At 34.7% G+C, this 17,731-nt stretch overlaps 1 protein-coding gene across 6 annotated transcripts in view; it reads left to right on the forward strand.

Annotated features, from left to right (window-relative positions):
- Positions 1-17,731, forward strand: part of LOC145268179 (polypeptide N-acetylgalactosaminyltransferase 10-like) — a gene marked incomplete at its 3' end in the record, with an annotated part of 187,057 nt that overhangs the window by 85,333 nt on the left and 83,993 nt on the right. For all 6 annotated transcript variants that reach the window (XM_080123396.1, XM_080123398.1, XM_080123397.1 and 3 more), the window contains 1 exon segment: positions 5,328-5,542. In XM_080123396.1, the coding sequence (XP_079979522.1) occupies positions 5,363-5,542 (180 nt within the window).

Genomic DNA, 17,731 nt, shown 5'->3' on the forward strand with positions numbered 1-17,731 from the left:
TGAATTTTTAAAAATTGTTCAAATTTTTTTCTCTAGTTTAAATAATTCCAATTAAAAAAATTATAAAGATCAAATTTTTTTCTCTAGTTTAAATAATTCCAATTAAAAAAATTATAAAGATTAAATTTTTAAAAATTGTTCAAATTCTTTTGTCTAGTTTAAATATTCTAATTTAGGAGTTTTAGCCATGCACACTAATTAAAACAAAACAAAAAAAAAATTGTGTCTAGAAGCCCTGAGTGCTCCACAAACCCATAAGGGTTTTCAGATAGAATCCTTAAAAGAGCCAATCAAAATTACTCTGCCTTAGAGTTGGAGTGCTCATTGTCTGACACAGGGCCGCTTCACAGCTAACTACAGCATGAGCCAATGTTAACAAATTCTTGTTTAACTGTCCTTTTAAATAATCAAATTCTGCACATATCCAATCATTGTCTGTAATCCTCCAGATGTTTGTCTCGTTATCTGCCTTACATAAACATATTGCCCTTTGTCCTTGAGTGGCCTTTGGCCCTTGATTAGTTGGTTGTTAGAAAAAACAATCCCTTTCAAGCTAATTTTAACCAGAGAAAACTAATCTGCGTTTAAGACTGCTACATAAGCATCTGTTTATTATTAAAGATCAACATATATTTATTACACATATATATATAATTTACTATGAAAATGGATATTTGAATATAATTTTGTTTGCCCAGTTAGGGAGCTGTAGAATATGTTGGTGACATGTGACGTCTTAGGAGAGAATCCTGGTGGTTGAAGGACTTTGAGGTCCGGTTTAAACACCAACTTCTCTAATACAATACTTTGGTCCTTACTTTGGCTAGTGAGAAGCCCAATCTGATCAATCGGCTGGTCATGTTAAGGCCCATTATATATAACCTACCTCAAACTTAACTTTACTGACCAAAAGAGTATGCTTTTCATGTAGCCCTCAATACAAGCAATGCGAATGGGTTTTCCTCTTGCCATGTCCCAATTATGGACTCCAAGAGGGGTACGGAGCATGATTGATGAAAATGGATAAATTATTTATACAAAATCAAAATAAAAACGTTTTTTTAGGCACTAAATAACAGAAAAACTTTACTATCGATAAAGAAAGAACTTTTCCAAGATTCCTGATTGTTGAATTAGTAGAAAAGAAAAAAAATGGTGAGTTATCACCATTCCTAATAATGAAAATACTAAACAGAAGCATTCCTAAAACAATAAAAAAAATAAATAAATAAAAGATGGAAACATCTTATTAGCAGTCACCAATTGGAAAGATGCCCAAAATTTACTGTGACGAGCATGCGCGAATGCGCACAAGAATTGTGTGCCAGTATATGAGTTGGGCCTACCTGCGGTAAAAAGTAAACTCGTGACCTTTAGTATGCAAAGCAAAAGCTGCATCCATCTTACCCCAAAGTGACTGAGTTTCATCTGACAACTATAAAGAACAGGCCAATGAGTCGTTTGAGGGGCAGTTGAAAAATATTGCTCTGATAATGTGTCTCATGGCTGGTCGATTAGACGAGATTGTTCATTGGCATGACGTGTCGTTGACAGTGTTGATTGGGAATATGATGTGTCGATTAAATGATATTATTCAGTGGCGTGTCGGTCGATGGTGTTGCTCGGGAATATGGTGTCTCAATTTAATGATATTGTTTAGTGGCATAGCGTGTCAATTCAGCAGTATTGTTCAGGATTGCGTGGATGAATTTATTCAGGACCGTGCCATCACGTGTGATAGATATATATATATATATATATATTGCGCTCTTTTCCTCCATGAAATGATTAAATTCCACAAATACAAATGTAGAATCTTCCCACATGAAAGACTGAATATATCTAAAGGAGTGATCTGAAGCTACAAGTTATCTTTAGCAACAGAAGAAGAAACAAGAAAGGTACAAAAAAAACAAGGAGTAATCAACACATACGTATGAATATAAAGATACAGTAAGCTGATTACAACAAATACATATATAATTTCGATTCCCCAACAATACCAAAAGAAGTTAAAATTAGTTACTTAAACGTAAAAGTCTAAAACGGTAAGATTCAGTTCTGCGAAATACTTTTCATGAGAAGATGTTCACGACTCTCTTCTTTTTTGTGTCTTGCAGGGAATTTTTCCCAGCTTTTATATCCTCCTATAAAAAAAAAGGAAGAGACAAGAAAAAAAAAAAATAGCTTCTCCCATCATGCTCTGTCTTCCCAAGATGCCATTCAGGTATATAAATGAGCTAACCATCCTTTCCTTCTTCTTTCCTAAAGCGTGATTCAGATACGCTCGGTATGTCATATATTACTTATTTTTATTTTTTGTTTCATATATACCCTACAAAAGGTAGAGCAATATATACCAGCTCCTCTAAGATGTTTTAATTGCCACAAGTATGGACACTACAAGGAAACCTGCAGAGGGAAAAAAAATGTGGAAAGTGCGAGAATAGAGAGCCAGACCACTCAGAGAAAGAATTAAAATGTACAAAAATGTACAAACTGCAGAGAAAATCATCCTGTATACTCCAAAAAATGCGTACTCTAAAAATAAGGAGTCACAAACTGGGTGCTCAATATTACACTAAATTAAAAGCACACCCAAATAATCCAGCATACAAAATTACATTCAATCCAAGATATAAGGAGTCATTTAAAACAAGAACAAAAGCTATAAAACCCTTTAGTCTTTGAATGGAATCAATACTACAGGAATCAAAAATGCCTGTTGAAAATATCTAGGAACACATTCTACCTGAAACTCTACCTTGGATTCTCTAAAATTCCAAAGTAATTCTAAAATTAAACAAACTCCCAAAAGTGAAAACCGAACCAAATATCTACCAAGAAAAAAAATGGTGATATTCTTCTGAAATACCCTGACCATCTACAAATTTTTAATGACAGCTCCAAAGACCACAGTAGAGTGTCATGCACTGCCATTTCAACTAGAACGACTCTTAAAAAGGCTCTTCCAGCTGAAAGTTCCATTTTTACACCTGAAGTATGTGCCATCAGCTTCGTTCTCAATATCTTAGAAAAAAATAAACATAAAAAATTCCTAATATTTTCAGATTCACTCAACTTAACAAACTCGAAAACCCTCTGATTATCAAACTACTAAACGGAATCGACTCCTTATCTCATAATAATCATATGTTGCATTCCAAGCCACGTCGGAATAAAAGAAAACAAAAGAGCTGACTTAGCAGACAAATCAGCTCTAAACTTGAACCCTGATACAACATTCCCTACACCAACTTAAAACATGAAATCAACCAACTATTTTATGAAAAATGGCAGCAACAATGGAATAACAATACAAATAATAATCAATACCAAATCGAACCCATATTGGAAGAATGGAGATCAACTCATAAAAAAATCAAGAAAGGAACAAGTAATCATATCTAGAATACATATTGGTCAATATTTTCACTTTTTCACACTTAAATAAGAGTAGCAACCACAATGTCCATTTTGTCAAAAAATTTACACAGTCAAACATCTTTTCGTAGAATGTAGAGTCCTTGATACCACTAGAAAACCATATCTAAAATCTATCAATATGAAGAATATTTTTGAAAAAAAAAACTGCTTGGGTGAAATTCTCCTGTTTGAGAGTAACCAGATTATTCTCAAAAATATAAAAAAGGGGATTTTTTTTTTTTTTTTTCTGGCATTAAATAAATTGAGGTTCAATATTCTGATTAAACATCTCATCAAGCAAACAAACAAAACAAAAATAACAATTTCTCTTTACAAAACAACTAAACCCTATGAATAAATATTTGAAGATATAAATACCTTGAAGCCTAAATTCTCTTTTCCTTTTATTTTTTTTTTATGGTTAAATTCAACATAGCATAACCCAAAAAGATTTTGATAGAAAAAACAAAGACAACTAAACCGAACACCATGAATGCATAATAAATAGGTACTTGAAGATATAAAAAATTAGAACATTTTTTTTTTCTTCAAAATGACTGGATTAAATAACCCAAAAAAGGTTGATATGCTGTAAAATAACCAACCAACCAACCATACAATTTCGTTTTTACATTTTTTTTACTTGACAATCTGGTTTTACTGGTAGAACGTTTTACTTTTAAATTTTTTTTTATGTAAACATTTAATATATCATGAAATATATGCATAGTTGCTTTGTAAACATTTAATATATCATGAAATATATGCATAGTTGCTTTGTAAACATTTAATATATCATGAAATATATGCATAGTTGCTTTGTAAACATTTAATATATCATGAAATATATGCATAGTTGCTTTGTAAACATTTAATATATCATGAAATATATGCATAGTTGCTTTGTAAACATTTAATATATCATGAAATATATGCATAGTTGCTTTGTAAACATTTAATATATCATGAAATATATGCATAGTTGCTTTGTAAACATTTAATATATCATGAAATATATGCATAGTTGCTTTGTAAACATTTAATATATCATGAAATATATGCATAGTTGCTTTGTAAACATTTAATATATCATGAAATATATGCATAGTTGCTTTGTTTCTTGTACATGTCTACTTCATGAGAGAATATGTAAATTGGTCTGCTACTGATTTGAGTATACATACTGTGTGTGCATGTGAAGGGGTGGGTAGGATAGTTTTGTGTTGTTTATTTTATGCACGTATATGATTAACACCTATATCCTTCCAATGTGTAAGAGTTGCAGAGGTGTGGGGGTGTTAATTTCAGCTGGTCAGTGATGATAACACCTTTAGAACTGTTTTATCCTAACAATTCTACTAAAAGCTAATTTTTACTGGCCAATTTTGTGTTTAATCTGTCTGATTTCTTTTGGGAACAATTTAATATTTAGTTGTACCCTATATTCTAATATTTATTTAAGTTATAAGGATATGTAGTTTGCTTGAAGCATTGCATGCAATATGTACATAGAGGAGTTGTAGAAGGCTATCTTGAGAAATGTCTATGTTGAGAAGGACAAAAAAGAAGTGAGTTCTTTTTTAATAGTAAATTTTGTTTAGTCAAAACATGGTGATCTGATGTGTAACTATATTCCATATATTTTGTGGTAAAACCTTTTCATCAAATCTCCCACTATTTGATAAAGATGAAACATGGTCACGCACATTAGATTGCCAATTTAGAAGTTTTGACTAAACACGATTTTCTATTGAACAAAAAATAATAATCTATCACGTTTTCATATTCCTTCTCAGCATATTTTAATTTCTTGCATTGTTCATGCTTAACTAATTAACTTCACTCTCGTTTCGTATGTTCAGCTCTCATTCTTATAGTTTATTTTTTTGTATTTTTTCTAGCACGCTGGAAGAAATAACCAGAAGCAGTCCTAAAAATGCGGCGTCACCCAGTGACCTTACTGAAATATTTGATTGTAGGTTTTGTCTGTGTTGTGATGGGACCTTTTGCTATCCGAATTCTGTTCGGTAGCATTGAAAACACAAAATCTGGAATTACTTCCACAGACAAAACCTTTCTGAGACGCGAACTCGGAAAAGGATTGGTCAACAAAGGAGTAAGTTTTATTTTCTTATTCTTATAATTCACTGCAAGTTCTCGCATGGGTCATCATCAGAGAGTACTCACTGCTAACACTCTGTGGCATTCCCTGGATTGTGAATGACAACAAGTCTTCCCAGATATCCAGTACTTGCTACTTCTTTAAATAACCTTTGCAAATGAATTTATGTTATCGCAACAACCATTGTACCATTAATTTCTTGCTGGAAACAACCATTAATTGTCAGTGGAATTTGAGTGGCAATAAGCCTTCCCAAGATCCCAGTCCTCTTTACACTCATCCAGTGGAGGTCTGGTTGATGATTTCTCTCCTCAGTCTGCACTTGCTGTTATCTTGTGTCGTGTCGATCTTTGCTTCAATACAGTTTATTCTACTATGTTTAACTTGAGCACCTGTTATTAGTTATTCAGTTTCTGTTTTGGAATCCTTTTCTTAGCCAAGTGTTTTTGTGAGTCTCATTTTTTGTTATCCTTATGTAACTGTTTTTCTTCTCATTTTCCTTTCTCATCATACCTTGCCTCTTTGTTCTCTATCTTGTTCTTTTTTAGTGTCTCTTGTTCACGTTGTTGATTTTTACAATGTTCTTAAAATAACACTAAAACATATCCAGAGGGTGGGGCGGGGGAGGGGGTAGGCTCTACTGAATGCATGCATCCATCTTGACACAATGGCTAGCTCTGGATCTCAAAAGTTAAGCAACATTGAGCCTGGTCAGTATCAGATGGATGACCAGTACGTAGGAGGATGTCGACACTTTCCTCCAAGAAGTACAAAAACTAGCCATCATCAAAAACTTAGCCATCATCAAAAACTTAGCCATCATCAAAAACTTAGCCATCATCAAAAACTTAACCATCATCAAAAACTTAACCATCATCAAAAACTTAACCATCATCAAAAACTTAGCCATCATCAAAAACTTAACCATCATCAAAAACTTAACCATCATCAAAAACTTAACCATCATCAAAAACTTAACCATCATCAAAAACTTAACCATCATCAAAAACTTAACCATCATCAAAAACTTAGCCATCATCTCCACTAACAGGGATATACAGCCAACTAGGGAATCTGAGTTTCCTATGAAACTTTCTCCTTTTGAGGAAGCAGGTTCAACCCACCTAGGGTGAGTGCTGCTTCAGTACAGTTATTGCAGTAATCACATCCTCTGAAATCAAGTTTAAATCATCTGTAATCCGTTGCAGTTGTTTATACACTAATATAGTTGGGAAAGGTATGAACTTAAACCCCACCCTTACCAGCTTTGGGTAAAATAGCAATTGTAGTGAATTTCTATCATTACTAACCAGCAGAGCATTACCACTGTCAATCAAAGAAAGAGTCTATTAGGCATGTATATGCAATGTGATGTTGTTGAAGTGAAATCTGGTCTTTGAGAATTCAAGACATCCATGGAGAGAAATGATATGAGAATGATACGATGGATAATATGAGTCTTAAAGAAGGCTTAGATCTGATGACCTCAGAGGAAGAATAAATCTGTACGGTATAGATTTGACTTTGATCATAGAGCACATTGAAAGAATGGATGAGTTCTTGGGTTAGTAGACATTAAGTGTTAGTTTAATCAGAATCGGGAATCAGAAAAATCAATGAAATGAATGGAAATTGGTATCAGAATCAGAAAATGTTGAGTCCATTTAGAACAGAACCTGTAATTGTATTGGAATCGGGGATATTGGAATTATCACATCACTAATAGATATAGAATAGCTATGTCGCAGCTTCCCTATTTACTTGCTTCCCTACTAGGTAAATTGGTTTTTATTGTAAGTTTTTAAGTGTAGTATCTGTTTGATTCCACATTTCATCTTTTTCTGTCTTCTGTCAGTGAAGGAGAAATGCTTCAAGACTTAGACAATTTTAATTTTTGTCTTGATCCAGAGTGCCCCTTTTGGGAGAGCTGGATTTTTTCCACACCCAAAACTGATCTTGTGTCCAACTCTGTCTATGTGGGGAGGCAAGTAAATAGGGTGTTTCTTTAACATTTATTTTATACTAGCGAGGGGTACCCGGCGTTGCCCGGGTGTTTGTAGGTGTGTGTGGTGTTAAATAAAAAAAAGAAACCGGGGGGGGGGGGTCGAAGCTGAAGCCCTGAGACGAAGTTTGAAAATAAAATCGGCCAGCCAGAAGTGAAAGATGTTTAAAAGTCGTCGAGCGTTACGATGATGATGACGATGTAAGCATTGTTATAAGCGAAGTAAGAAAAGAAAACAAAGTTTTAATTAAGCGGGGGAGGGGTAATCAAAACATCGAAAAAAAAACTAACGTAAGGCAAACGAACGATGAAAACAGAAAAACGAACACGTGAAAAATGGCTTAAATAAGCCTGTTTCGATATTAAAATTTAAAAAATTGGTGGATACCCAGGTGTTTTGGGGTGTCGCTAAGAATAAGCGAAGTAAAAAAAAAAAAAAAACAGGAAAACGAACGTTACGTGAAAAATGGCTTAAATAATACAGGGTTCAATATTTAAATTAAAAAAATCGAAAACAGAAAAACCCATCTCACACCACGATTCGAACCCAAAACGTTTAGATAATGAACCAAGGCCTTAACTACCTGAGCTAAAGCGACGTATATGAAATTTGTTCGGGTTTTCAACTATTTAAAGTAAATCAAGTCACGACGTCATGACGTCATCTGACGAATGCGTTGTTGACCCTCCCCCCCACCTGTCGAAAATTGTCGATTTTGGGGTGAAAAAGTTAACGTTTTTCTCTTTCTCTCTCTCTCTCACACTTCGTCTTCCTTACTATAAAGAGTGTTACTAAAAAAGAAAATGGCGTCTGGGTTTGTTTTTTTGTAAAAACTTCGATCGTTAATATTTTTTGTAAGCATATTTTTTTTTTTTACTTCACATTTTTGGCTTGTTATTTTTCATTTAACTATCGTATCTAACTATTTTTAACGTGCTAATAACTTTGGTAACGTTGTCATAGCGTAGAAGTTCATAGTTTAGCTTGTGTGAGGGTTAAATTTTTTTTTTACCGATAACAACAATGTTTTTTAAATTCAGACTGCCATTACAACTTGCTGACGTCAAGATCACATGACATGACTCAGCGGGTTTTAAATACGAGTTGACCCAAAATAAACGGCCCTGTGTATACTTTATGTAGAAGAGTTGGCGCCCGTATTTTTTGGGGGCAGTTATAAATCGATTTAAAAATATGTAATGTTTAACATTAAAATGTCACTTTTTGCCCCCCCCCCCTGCAGAAAATCGATCAGTTGATGCGCTTCTGATGGTCCTTTTGGGCCAATTTTTCGATATTTATCGTCCGGAGGGTGGGGCTTTCATATGAGACCAAGTTTGTGAATTTTTGTTCCATCGGTCAAAAGTTTTTAGCAGACACACAAACATACATACATTTTCACTTTTATACATATAAAAGATTATTTCTTCACCCTTCCAATGTCAGGTAGCTCTAAATTTATTTTATTACTTATTAACCCAGGTATTGAAACTTGCTCCCATTTCTGAACCCCATATGAGTATTTTTATTTGATTTGTTTGAAAGCAGCCATAAGTATTATATACTTATGGCTGCTTTCAAACAAATCAAATAAAAATACTTTAAAAATTATACTTTATGAAATGTACTTTATAAAATTTATAAAAAAATTGCTAGTTTTGTCAACTCACTATCACTTTGCAAAGTTCGCTATTCTAAATATTTAAAATATTAATTTAAAGTAATAAATATTTATTTTGTAACTATATTGTAAACATCAAACAAAATCTTATTTATTTATAAACATAAACAGTGATGGGATGATTAATCGGAATCGTTAATCGTAAGAATCGTGTATTTTGGGGGAATCGGAATCGCATTGTTAAAAATACCTTAGATTTACAATTCTTTCATTACAATTTTAAGTTGAACTGTTTGTTTGAAGTGAGATTAATGCTATCAAAAATTTATGATAAAAACGTCATAGAATAATTTAATATGATGTACAAGAATTTTATTAACTACTTTAAAGGTAATCTTTATCTTAATGAGTTTTCTTATTCCATCACATACATAGACGCTGTCTGTCTGTTTTGAAACTTTGAGGTCCATGATTAGTTATCTGTTTGCACTGTTGCAAAACTTTAAGGGCTGCAAGATAACATTGTCTTCATTTGTGAGCGAAGTTTATTTATGTATAAAACAGCCTAACTACGTCAAAGCCATGAAAAAGTTGAATACTTTTAACCCTTAGAGAAAAAAGATTTTACAGTGCTCTCATTGCGAGTAAATCATGTTAAAAATCAGTGGTTTTTCCAACTGATAATTAGAAAAAAAAAAAAATGGGCGCTTATCTTTTGGCAAGTTTTTTTTTTTTACCGACACTTCCATTAGTAAATGAATGAAAAATTTCATTAGTAAATGAAAAAATAAAACAAGCAGAGTCAAATTATTTAAACAATAAAAAAAAAAAAATGGGCGCTTATCTTTTGGCAAGTTTTTTTTTTTTTACCGACACTTCCATTAGTAAATGAATGAAAAATTTCATTAGTAAATGAAAAAATAAAACAAGCAGAGTCAAATTATTTAAACAATAAAAAAAAAAAAATGGGCGCTTATCTTTTGGCAAGTTTTTTTTTTTTTTACCGACACTTCCATTAGTAAATGAAAAATGTCTTATCAACCTTTACATTTCAAAAAAATAAAACAAGCAGAGTCAAATTATTTAAACAGGTGGTATGGGTGCATCCCCAACACCCTCAACCCAAGTTTTTTTGTTCGTAAAAACTGTTAGAACTTCTTTTGTTTAGGATTGATCATTAGTGGATCGGTGACCTTTCTTTTCCAAACCGACCATCACTGTTCAGGTGTTGTTTGGGGAGTCGAAATCAAATGTATTGAAAATAGTGTCGATCAGTTCTTACTCTAACGGTGATATATCGTTGGTGTCATCTGCGTTTCATGTTAATTGGTGTTGGTGGTGTATATGGGTATGTTTCAGTCCTTGCTCGGTATATACCATATCACCAACAATTACTGATCACACCCAGAGTCCAGAATGAGGTGTTATTTTTGTAACTTTTGAAATAAACTCTCTCTCCTGGTATGAAACGTTTAGTGGGTATGCAAGTGATCACTTGTGGTCTTGACTATTTTGGTAAGAGTTTGTTAAAAACAGATCTCACGTTCTGTGCATAGTTTCTGCCGGGGAGGCAGCCATTGGGGTGTTAGGATTAGATTAATCCTATACACATGTAGGAATTGTTGGAGGGCTTCATCTGTGGGGGGCCCTTGAGCCTTCTTTAGGGCTCTTTTGAAAGTGTTCACAAAGTGTTCTGCTTATCCATTTGATCAAGGGTGATATTGGGGATTGTTTTTTGGGGTTTTTTTTTCCAGGGTGTCCTGTGTGAAAATCCCGTAGAATTTGTTTTTGGAGACTTTTTGGAATCACCACTCTTTTGCCATATAGTAAGACTTTGTCACAATGCAAGAATGCTTCAGGAATAATCTTTCATGGTGATCTTGTTTTTTATGTCGCAGATAAAGTCATCCTTATCTGCTTCTCTTTTAATATAGGAAGCTCTCTCTTTCCATCCAAAGATCATAAACAATGGCTTATAGTTGGTTTGCAACATAAAATTTCTGCCATGTAAGTATCTATGAAATTTTGCTATGGTGAATATAATACTTAGTGCCTCCTTTTTGATCTGCGAGTACTGTCTTTCAGCTGGTAGTAGCAATCTGGATGTATAGGCAATCAGTTTTTTTTGGCACCATCAGGTATTATATAAAGTATACAAATATATAAAGTATACAAATATATAAAGTATACAAATATATAAAGTATACAAATATATAAAGTATACAAATATATAAAGTATACAAATATATAAAGTATACAAATATATAAAGTATACAAGCTACATATGAGCTTGCATCACTCACTACTATTATTTTTGGCTTTGGATAATCACGTGTAAGAAAAATATCCGATGTTAAAGTATCCTTGATTTCCTCAAACACTGCTTGACATTCAGGTGTCCAATCTCAGGTTTTTTTCTTTAAGTAATTTGTCCGGTGGGGTGCACAAATCATGCATGTTTTTTATGAAGACTTGGTAGTAGTTAGCCAGTCCCAGAAAGTTTGGAGTGCTTGCACATTAATGAAAGCAGACATTTTCTTTTTGGCTTCTGCCCTCTCAGGGTCGGAGCATCTACCATTTTTATCAATTATGTGACCTAGGTATTTTATCTTGTCCTTGAGAAAGTCAAACTTAACTTCTTCCACTTTAAAACTGAAGCTTTGAATTATTTTAAAAACCTCATGTATGTGTTTGCAATGCTCACCTGTGGATTTACTGGCAATGATGATGCCATTCAAGTAGATGCAAGTAAAGTCGAGGCCACCCAGCATGGTGTCCATGACCTGCTGGTAGATCACAGGTGCTACCTTGACCCCGAAAGCTAACCTCTCAAACTTGTAGAGTTCCCTGTGCATATTGATGCAGAGTAGTTTGGAACATTCCTCCTCGACAGGGATCTATAAGTATGCTTAGCTTAAATCCACCTTAGAAAATATTTTACCGCTGTTTAGTTTGTTGAACTCTAGTGTGGAGAGGGAATAGTGGTTATCTTTTAGAACTGCATTCAGACCCATGGAGAAATCTGCATATACACAAATCTCCTTGATCTTTTTGGTCACATATATGGCAGGGGCTGCCCAATCACTGGTGCTCACTTTTGATAGTATTCCGGCCTTTTGTAGCTGATCCAGTTCTTCATTGATTTTCTTAGTTGCTGCAAATTGGACGTTCTGTTTCTTGTTGAAAATGGCAAGAGCATTTTCCTTCAGTTTTAATCTGGCTATAGCCTTGGTACATTTTCCAAGACCTGCTGAGAAAACTTCTGGAAATTTTTCCTTTAATCCGTCCTTCAGTCATTGTGTCCCCATAGACAAGTCTTTTACCTTATGGCAGAATTTGTTCATAAGTTGGTGCGGCGATTCAAATTGCTTTATCTAATCAATCCGTTCCGAAGAGATTTTCAGATGTCTTTTGTACATAAACTTTCACTTTTTTGGTAGTGCCATTTAACGTCACAGGAAATGTCAGCTCTCCGTCAAATTTTACTTTATTACCTGTCACTGCTTGAGTTGACTTATTTGTCTTATGCATGGTTGGTTTCTTCAATCTTTTCCATGTCTGTTGGTTGATAATGGACAGGTTTGAGCCAGAGTCCAATTGTAACTTCATTATCTTATTGAGGATGTTGATAATTTCTGCCAGTTAATCTCCACTTCTCTGTCGGATCTTTTTTGTTTTTGTTCCTTTTGCAATGCGTCATTTTGTGGCCTTTCCTGTCACACTTATTGCATATTTTGTCTTTGTAAAAACATTTAACGGACCAATGTTGTTCAACGCAATGTTTGCACGGCCTTGTGGGCAAATCATTGGATGGCCCCTCTTTGATTCTGCCTGGTTTTTCTTCGTTTTTTTTTTCCCCATGAATAGTTTGGTCTGAAATTAGTTCTTCGCATGTATGACATGCCTGATTCCTCAATGTTTCATGAGTCGTTGTTTGCACATGTTGGCAATCCTCAACCAAGTTCTGGAGATTGAGCCCTTGTTCACTTTTGAGTCTAGATAGGACTTGTCTTATATTTGTGTTTTTTGCTGAGACAAACATTTGAAATCATCTGGTGATAATTCAGCTAGCCAAAACAGTGTTTGTTAACAATGGACATGTAGGGGAGCTAGTTTTTGTCGTGTTTTGCCAAATTGAAGCACTTCCATCTCTTGTGAAAAAGCATTGTATTCGGGCTAAAGAGTTCAGATAAGTGCTTGAGTGCTTCAGAAAATTCCAGCTCGCTCGTCTTCCTGGGTAAAATATAGTCAACAAACTTACTGTGTTCTGTAGCCTCTAGCTTCCATAAAAGTAGGCAGACCTTTTTGACATTGCTCCACTCTTGGCAGTCAACAGTGAATAAGTACTTCTATCTCCTATAAAAAGTGTGAAATGTCATATCCTGCTTGGGTAGGTAGTTAAATGTATCGATGGAATTCCATGTGTGGTTTTGGAAAATGTGTTCCGTCTTATTCAACACTTTTAAAAATAATTCCTCATATCTCTTCGTTTAAACTAGCAATTTCTTATCTTGTTCCTTTTGTTGAAAAAGCAATTTTTCCTTCAACATATTGCCGCTGTGCTTGTTGAATTTAGTCTTTAAAACTTTCTTCCAACTTTTGCTTGTGATCCATTTGAGCTCTTAGTAATTGCGTAATTAATTCTTAAATACAGGGCATACTGATGAGATTTTCCAGGGAGATGGGAAACTATTCTCCTTAAGACAACGTTTAAACAGTTTTGTAAGTATGGGCGCTAATTCAGGTTGAAGTTTTTTGAGTACTATAATTGGAATACCATCAGGGCCAGTTGCTTTACTCGAATCAAGGTTTTTGATTAGCTTCGCAACATCACGTACAGATATACGTATATCACATAGCGTGTTTTCTGATACAGGAGGAAATATTGGAGGTTGGCGGTCTTGGTCTCAAAGGGTAGAATTAGCTGCAAAGTTCTTGACAAAGAGTTTGGCTTTGTCTGATGCTGACGAGATTACCTCAGGTCCATTGATAATAGTTGGGATGGAGCACACGCTTCTATTCAGGATTCTGTTTGCTATTTGCCAAAACTGGTGGGAACCAAGCCTCTGCTCAGCTACTTTGGACTTAACAGATTGAGCATACAACACTCTTGCGTTCCTTATTACTTTCTTACAATGGTTGCTGGCAGTCCTGAAAACGGCTTTAGTTTCCATACATCTATTACGTTTGAAGCAGTGGAAAAAGTGATTTCTGTGCGCAATGGCAGCAGCACATTCTGGAGAGAACCATGGCTGGCTGTTAGGTTTTTGCTGAAACTTTTTAGAGGGTATGAAATGGTCAATACCTACAATTAACCATTCAGTTAGGTCTAATACTATAGAGGACACATCCTTTTTAAACATGGAATGCAGAGGTAGATCAGATATAAATGTACGGAAGCTATCCCAGTCAGCCTTAGTGTATCGATATACTGTACGATGAAGAGGTACGTCTGGGGACTTATTACATTTCATTTTTATCTTAATTGATACAACAGAGTGGTCGGAAGATCCAAGAGGCGACAGAACAGAAACTGAACATAGTTCAGGGCAAGTTGTGAGAAAAAGGTCTAGTAGGCTCGCATACTGGCCGTCATTATCGGGCACACGGGTAGGTTCCTGAACAATCTGAGTGAGGTCATAGGCAATGGAGAAATCATGACAGAACCTCCCCTCATCATCGGTCTTGTTGTAGTGGGTCAACCATTCGACGTTGTGAACATTGAAGTCTCCACATACGTGAATGTTAGCTGAAGGATAAGTAGAAAGGACTTGGTCAATTTTCTCAGATATGCTTTGAAAGATAGTAACTCCGCTGTTGTGGGGGCGATAGAGAGTAAATATAAATGCAGTAGTGTGAGCTAAAGCAACCCGGAAGCACATATAGGGTAAGTTAGGATCTTCCCTGGAGATGTCCCTCCCACATGGAAAGCTATCTTTAATATAGGCACATATTCCATGCCCATGGCGATCTTGGGGGTCAGATTTAGAAGTTAAGTTAGAGTATCCTGAAATTGCAAAATCATCTAGGGAAATAGCCTGTCCAATGCCAGTTTCACTTAAAAATAAAAGGTCTGGTTTAGTCTCCTGTAATTGGGTTTCAACCTCTGGAAGGTTAGAACGAAGACCCCTGATGTTGGAGAAGTAGTAGGGGTCTACGTTGGAAGTTGGAGAACCGGGTTTAATCGTGTATTTTTTCTTGAAACTTGTCATGATGAAATTTTGGAATTTGTGGACTAGGTCGACAGATTTACTTAGAGCAGGACAGAGAGGGGAAACTAAGAGAGAAAAAGAAACAAAGAATTTTTTTTTTTTTTTTTTTGTAGCTAATGATAAGGTAAAGCCGTAACAATTACCGACTAGTATGGCATCGAGAGGCCCCACCAGAAGCTACTGCATGGTCCAGAATCCATTCACCAAATGGCAATACAGCAGCCCCAGTACTTTGCACCTGCTGATAGGACAGCCTCCTTAGTGGTTAATCCAAGGTTCGGGTCCCTGACTATCAGGCGGATAACGTCAGCCCAGACAAAACGTTTACCTCCAGCACCCTTACTAGTGACATGGCTACAAGGATAGACATAGAAACAGAAAATTTCCGCCATCTCAGCCAACTGTTCGCAAAAATACTGCCAACCTAGAAAACAGCTTTTTCTTCTCCCTTTGTCCGAAAAATCACTCATTTAAAAAAATGAGGACTGAGGGACAAATAAGAAGAAGCGAGAGTAACAGGAGCTGCCGATAACGCATCCACAATGTGTTTTCTACTCTCCATTAAACTTTAAAAATAATTCCTCATATCTCTTCGTTTAAACTAGCAATTTCTTATCTTGTTCCTTTTGTTGAAAAAGCAATTTTTCCTTCAACATATTTCCGCTGTGCTTGTTGAATTTAGTCTTTAAAACTTTCTTCCAACTTTTGCTTGTGATCCATTTGAGCTCTTAGTAATTGCGTAATTATGGCCTTAAAATCCTCCGTATTGGATATCTTTCCCTGATAAACGACAAAAAAAAATTTTTTTTCCTGAAACTGAAAGAAGAAAATCTCAAAGGGTTAAAAAAAAAAAAAAAAAAAAGGAAATGTCTTTTCTTTTTTTGTGTGCATGTGTGAAGGCTGCCGGGTCTCACTTGTTATTTCCACATACAAAACTTTAAAGGCAACTAATTTTCTAAAAATTTACTGCAACAAAAATGGCTTTTGTGCCTGCTAGTAAAAACACTCCTCATTTCATAAAATAAAATGTTAATTTCCATCATCAGTCAAGAAAAGAAAGAAATATTCAAAACCTAAGGAGAAAAAAAACTTGAACAAATTAAACATTTCAGTTTGCAATGAATTAATTAATGAACAAGTCAACTGCAATACAGGTGCGCAAAATAAGGTTAACCTTTAAAAATAGATAGTTTCTGTTCTATAAAAAGAACACTTGTGTTTTCTCTTTCAAGCTGAAAAGCCTAATTTGCATAAAAAGTGGACAGTTATATTTTAGAATTGAATTCTTTTCCTTCCTTGTTCCCACAAGCGTAACATTTTGTTTTTTTTTCTTATTTTTTGCTATGAGTAAAAAAAGTTCAAACTACAAATGCTTTATAACAGAAGTCGTTTCTTTTTTTTTTTTTCTTTTTCAGAAACAAAAATTACTTTTTGTACAACTTAACAAGAAATAAAAAAAAATTACCAAAAATTGTTTGATTTACAGTTTTTTCATTTTTTATTTTCGTAAAGAGACAAATAGGGTTTATTTATGACAGTCCAAATTTCCAGGCAGTAGGGGTTTATCCCCAACAGTAATCATATCTCTCGATCAGTCATGCATAGGAAACCCCCTTCCATGTTTTTTTATTTAGATATATATTAACAGAATTTGACTTTTATTACTCTGTGTCCCTCATATAATTCTCATAATTTTTTTCTATGCAGTGCATGTACTCAGTTCTTACTGGCCAGCTTTCACTTAAATACATCATTTCATTATATACACATCCTTTCTTTCACAGTGGTAACACTATGCTGGCTAGTAATGACAGATTTTCTCCACTTACTCAGCCGCTTCTTACAATCATATTAATGCCTGCTCCAAGGGTATCTATATAACAGTAAGTTTGTTGACGATATAACAAAACTTCGGTTCAGGATTATTTGAACTACTCTTCTCATCTTGATCGTTATTTTCACAAAAGATCTGTAGTGGATAAAGTACTTGGTGAAATTCAGTTGTAAAAGTTAAATCTCTTTCTATACAGGGGGGAACAATAAAGTTGTTGCCCTAAAGAAAACAACACTACAGCTTTATTTTAAAACTTTTATGAAAAAAAATCAATTCAGGTAACTTGATTATGTAGTAGAGCTGACATCCATTCAATGTAGCCGCCTTCAACCTCAATCACTGCCTCGATACAGGTTCAGAACTGGGAGCATGCCTTTTTCACAAGCAGTGACCAAACGAAATAGTCCAGTGAGTTCAGGTCAGGATAGAAGGGGGACCAGTGAGAGAAGAGTACAAAGTTGTAGCAGTCCTTCTGAAGTCAAACCTTGTAGGCTGACACAGAGTCCTGTTGCA

Source organism: Euprymna scolopes, chromosome 43 (genome assembly GCF_053919585.1).
Source record: "Euprymna scolopes isolate OS-2025 chromosome 43, ASM5391958v1, whole genome shotgun sequence".
NCBI classification, from domain to species: Eukaryota; Metazoa; Mollusca; class Cephalopoda; order Sepiida; family Sepiolidae; genus Euprymna; species Euprymna scolopes.